The 4955-nt window shown below is 56.7% G+C and overlaps 1 protein-coding gene across 1 annotated transcript; it reads right to left on the reverse strand.

Annotated features, from left to right (window-relative positions):
• Positions 1-420: 420 nt before the first annotated feature.
• Positions 421-4353, reverse strand: Fezf2 (FEZ family zinc finger 2). The gene is made up of 5 exons (XM_090355346.1): positions 4186-4353; positions 2763-3799; positions 2271-2405; positions 1986-2118; positions 421-1087 (listed from the first exon to the last, which is right to left on the reverse strand). Exons 2-5 carry the CDS (start codon positions 3606-3608, stop codon positions 828-830), a joined length of 1374 nt encoding a protein of 457 aa, XP_090211472.1. The 5' UTR covers positions 3609-3799; positions 4186-4353; the 3' UTR covers positions 421-827.
• Positions 4354-4955: the final 602 nt, after the last annotated feature.

Below are 4955 nucleotides of genomic sequence, written 5' to 3' on the forward strand. Positions count from 1 at the left end.
ACCGAGAGAGAGAGAGAGAGAGAGAGAGAGAGAGAGAGAGAGAGAGAGAGAGAGAGAGAGAGAGAGAGAGAGAGAGAGAGAGAGAGAGAGGAAGGAAGGAAGGAAGGATGGGTTTTCCTTATCCAAACACCCAGAATTCAGAGTGTCTTTACAATCATCAGATTAAAAAGGAAAAAAAATAAAATGGACACTGTGTGCAGGCCCCAACCCCTGGGTTCCTTGCGCCTCAAGGGCCTCTGGAGCGCCAGGCTGTAATCCAGGGCCGGGAACCCTAAAGCAAGTCACATTTAGGAAGGGAAATGCTATCAACGCCTATTTCCATCTCGTTCCTTTGGAGTTATTGAGCTGACCTCGTGGCGAAGGGAGAGGGGAGGGGGGGGAAAGAAAACGCGCACTAATGGTTCTTTTTATTGAGTCACATGTGTGTATATATATATATATATATTCCCGTGTTCGCTTGTACAGGAGGAATTACATGGCTGTATCAAGATGGCTGGGGAGGGAGCCCGCTCACGTTCTTCTGGGAAGCTCACGAAGATAAGCTGGGGTTAAAAACCCCTGCAGAAGCCGAGGCCCGGGATTAAATATGTTTCAGTGCACTGGATTTTAAATAAGTTTCCTGAATATACAAAGGTGGGAGCCATGAGTTCGCTGCCAGTCATCGAGGAAACGTTTAACTTTCCAAAAATATGCTGGTTTCGATAAATAGATTTTTTTAGCCTTTCTGCTATAGTTCTTTTTTTTCCTTTTAACTTTAGAAATAAGTTTATATGTGTGATCTGTGTTGGGTTGGTACAGGGCAGGAAGGGAGGGCGAGGCGGTAACTCTCAGCTCTGCACTGTCCTAGTCAGTTCCTTTGCCGAAGGGGTGGCGGGCCCGACGCTGTCGTGGAGTTTGCGCACGTGTTTCTTTAAGTCAAAGTTTCTGCAAAACCCTTTGCCGCAAGTGGCGCACGTGAAAGGCTTCTTGTCGTTGTGCGTGTGCATGTGGAAGGTAAGATTGTAGACCTGGTGGAAGGCCTTGTTGCAGATGGTACACTTGTACTGTTTCTCGCCGCTGTGGGTCAGCTTGTGGTTCTTGTAGTTCCCTACAGGAGACCAAAACACATATAAAACAACAACAACACAAAGCAGGGGTGGGAAATCAGGGTGTGCAGCCTGTGCTCCTGGGGCTGGGGAGAGTAAAGGGCTCAGGTGCCCGGGAAAAGAAGGCAGGCGATGCTTGGCTAGGCGGCCACGACCTCTCCGTGTGAAGAAGTTGTCAAACTTTGTATTCGTCAAGCCCGGCACTGAGGAAGCGATAGAGGGCCTGGTCTGTTCTGAGCCGGGACCAGCCCCCACCCTGCCCGGTCTGAAGGCCCAAGAAGCCCCCTCCGGCCCCATTCCCCAGGCTGGGAAAGTTTGGTGCAACGCAGAGCATGCATCAAATTCTTCGCCTAGCTGATGCCTCCTGGAAGAAATTTGCAGGTTCCATTCCTCTCCCCGCCCCTCTCTCTTTCCCAGTTTTTAAAGTTGCTCTCAATTGCCACCTCGGGATTTAAAAGGCCTTTGAAAAGTTCAGGTGGAGGCCAGGGTCTAGTGGACAGTGGGAAAAAGACTGATTTTCCCTGACTTTTAAATTGTTACCAGGAGGTACATTTTATCTAGTTTTTTTTTTTTAATTCATTGGAAAAGGGAGTACCAACTGCAAAGGGATTTTTTTTTTTTTAATTTGGAAGGCGATGCTGTTTCTTTTCCTTATTTCGGATCCACCTCCCTTTCTTCTCTCCCATAATCAGTGTATCCGTCCAGTTCAGCCAGAATCCAGCAAGGTCTACTAACCCAGACCTCCAGACTTCCCTCCACAACCCGATTCCAAAGAACTGCTGCTTCTAGCCTGCAGCTTTTGTGCGGCCTCTCTCCACATCCCACTCGGTCTTCCCTCCACGCCAAGACCCACTGAGGCCCCTCGGTGAAGTGAGGAGAGGCTCTCGCCTAGTACATTACCTTTTTGGTGAAAGCCTTTGCCACAAAACTCGCAGACGAAGGGCTTGTAGCCCGCGTGGATACGGATGTGCGTGTTGAGCGTGGAGCTGCGGTTGAACGCTTTGCCGCACTGGCTGCATTTGTGAGGCTTTTCCTGCGGAGAGGGGCGGGTGCGCACGGTAAGGCTGAGACTTTCACCTCGGTAAGGGGTAAGGGGAGATCGTTTGGGCGTCCTATCCCCGATACCGTGGCTCAGACTCGGGGCTGGGGTAGAGAGCGGGAGCGCGCGGGGCGGGGGCCACGTACCTGGGTGTGAATAATTTTGTGTCTGCAGAGCGTGCTGGCCTGGCGAAAACCTTTGCCACAGACTTTGCACACGAACGGTCTGGCTCCAGTGTGGACCGGCATGTGGCGGGTTAGGTTATAATGAGCATTAAACACCTATGGGAAGGATAAGAGAGGTGTGTGTGTGTGGAGGGGGGGCTTGTGCTGCCTCCATAGCAGGCCTAGAATCAACCCAGGAAGCCACCACTTCACTCTCCAACCAAGACTCCAGCTAGAGAAGCCCCAGCCCCTTTTGTAAAAATCCTTCCCTTACCGACTGCTTACAAGATACGGTGTGGCTACTTGGCAAAAAAAAAAAGCACCCCCATTTTACAGGACAGGAAACTGAGGCCCAACTGGGCATCCCGTTTGAAAGGACTCAGTTATCCGATTCCAGGGGTGCCGGGGTGGTGGATGGAGAGGAAGCCGTCTCCCCTGGGGATCCCTCCTAGCCCCGGGACCCCTGGGCCTCACCTTGCCGCACACCTCGCAGGTGAAGTTTTTGGGCTTGCCATCCGCAGTCCCCCCGGGCAGCTTGCCGTGGCCCTTGCGCTCTGCGGTCAAGGCCGAGTTCTCCTTCAGCACCTGCTCCAGTGGCGCGGGCAGGCGCTCCTTGTGGGGATAGGGAGCCGGATGGGGAAACTTGTCCGCAGCCAGGCCAGCCAACTTGGCGTTGTCCAGCAGAAAGAGCTTGGGGTGGGCAGCCAGAGCTGCGGGGGCCTGGGCGTTGAGGAGGCCAGACGGGAAAAGGTGGCCGCCTAGGAGCTCTGAAGGTGGATAGGCGGTGGAGTCCAGGTAGTTGAAGTAGTAGAGCGAGCCGCTGGCCGGCAGCCCCACGGCCTGGTTGATGACCTGCGGCTTGATGACCCTGCCGGCGGGCAGCGCCGACGGCGCGAGGCCCAGCTCGGCCTTGCAGCACACGCCACAGTTGGTTTTGCACAAGCCGCTGGCGCCGCACACTGGGGCCGCCCCTCCGCCGCCGCCGCCGCCTCCTCCTCCACCGCCGCCGCCGCCGCCCGCCCGGAGGCTGCTCTTCCACAGCTCCGAGTAACTCAGCAGCGTCTTGGACGGCACCTCGTAGCCCAGGGGCTGGAGGGGGATCATACAGGGCAGCGGCGAGCAGAGGTTGAGCAGTTTCTTACTTTGGCCGCCATCTGCCTCCAGCGCTCCAGGCCGGGGCTCAAAGGGCGCACGGGGCTCCGACGTCTTGGCCATGATGCGCTCGATGGAGAAGGCCAGAGTCTTGGAAGTGGCCGGCGACGCCACAGCGCGAGGGCAGGGCTGGGCCACCATGGTCTCCAGGGAAGCCGAGCTGGCCATGGTGTGCGGAGTCGAGCCGAGCCAGGCTGGGCCAGGGCGCGCTCTCTCTCTCTCTCTCTCTCTCTCTCTCTCTCTCTCTCTCTCTCTCTCTCTCTCTCTCTCTCTCTCTCTCTCTCTCTCTCTCTCTCTCTCTCTCTCTCTTGCTCACTCTCACTCTCACTCACTCACTCACTCTCGCTTTCCTCTTAAGTCTGCATTCCGGAAAAGGCAGGGGGGGGGGGGAAACCACAATTTAATAAGCACCTAGTCGGGGCCCCGGGTCACCCATTTGCATTCAAATGAACAGAAACAGAACAAAGTGCACCCAAATTACCGCCCATTAACCCGGCTCGCCCAGGAGCCCCCCAGCCCCTGCGCTGGGACTGGGAAAGGGGGACGGAGGAGGAGATTTTACAAAGGGGAAGGAGAGAGGGGGAGAGAGGAGAAAATAAAGAAAAGAGCCTCAAATTACCCCCTCCTCCCCCCCCCTCCTCCAGCCCTTCCCTGGACCCCGGCCTCCGCCACGCGTGCCGAGAGCAGGACAGTAAAGGGACAAAGTTAAAGGAAGGGCGCACGGGGAGAGCCACTGCGCGTTTACCTCTTTTCCCCCACCGCCAAGGAGATGCGTTCCGAGCCACGCAGCGTGTCTCCTCTGTCACATTTTCATGGCAAACATCTTCCCCTCCGCGTGAGATCACTGTCTTTTACATTCAGCTGACATCACATGAAGTCACTTGAAGTGGAGTGACATGGGCGGCGGCGCGGCTCCCGGAGCGGACCCCGTGTTCCCCCCCCCCCCCGCCACTGCGCCCGCCGGGCCGCGGCCGCCGCCACCGCCCCTCAAACTTTAAAAGGAGGCAACTGGCGCCCGCGCTCCCCTCGGGAAAGTGCGAGCGGTTTGCGACTCGGGAAGGAGGGAAGAGACGGGAGGGGGAGGGGGAGGAATCGTGATGGTTTTGCCGGTGGAAAAGCGGGGCGGGGGGGGAGCCCCAGCCCAAACCTAGGCAGAGTTCCGTGCGTGATTCACAACTTTGGGGGCTACAGGTTTGGGGAAGGTGGGGAGGGGGTCCCCGGATGCGCTGCCCCCAAAGGGCTCCAGGGTGTCCGTCTAGGCAGCGAAGTATCCCTTAGCCCTCTGCAGCCGAGCTGGGCATCGTGCTAATAAACTGCCATTTACCCACGGAGCCGGCGCCAGCCCCGAACACGCGCAAATGATAATTACCTCATTAGGATGTGGCGCATGGATGCGGGCGTCGCGTTTGCAGGGAAGGAGGGGGGGAACTTGTTAATGGGGAAATATTAATTTATGCAAAAGCAACGAGAGCTCGCCTTGGCTGGCGTCGGAGGTCGGGCGAGAGCTCCGGCCCC

The sequence above is a fragment of the Megascapheus bottae genome, chromosome 2 (assembly GCF_031878675.1).
Source record: "Megascapheus bottae isolate mThoBot1 chromosome 2, mThoBot2.hap1, whole genome shotgun sequence".
NCBI lineage: Eukaryota > Metazoa > Chordata > Mammalia > Rodentia > Geomyidae > Megascapheus > Megascapheus bottae.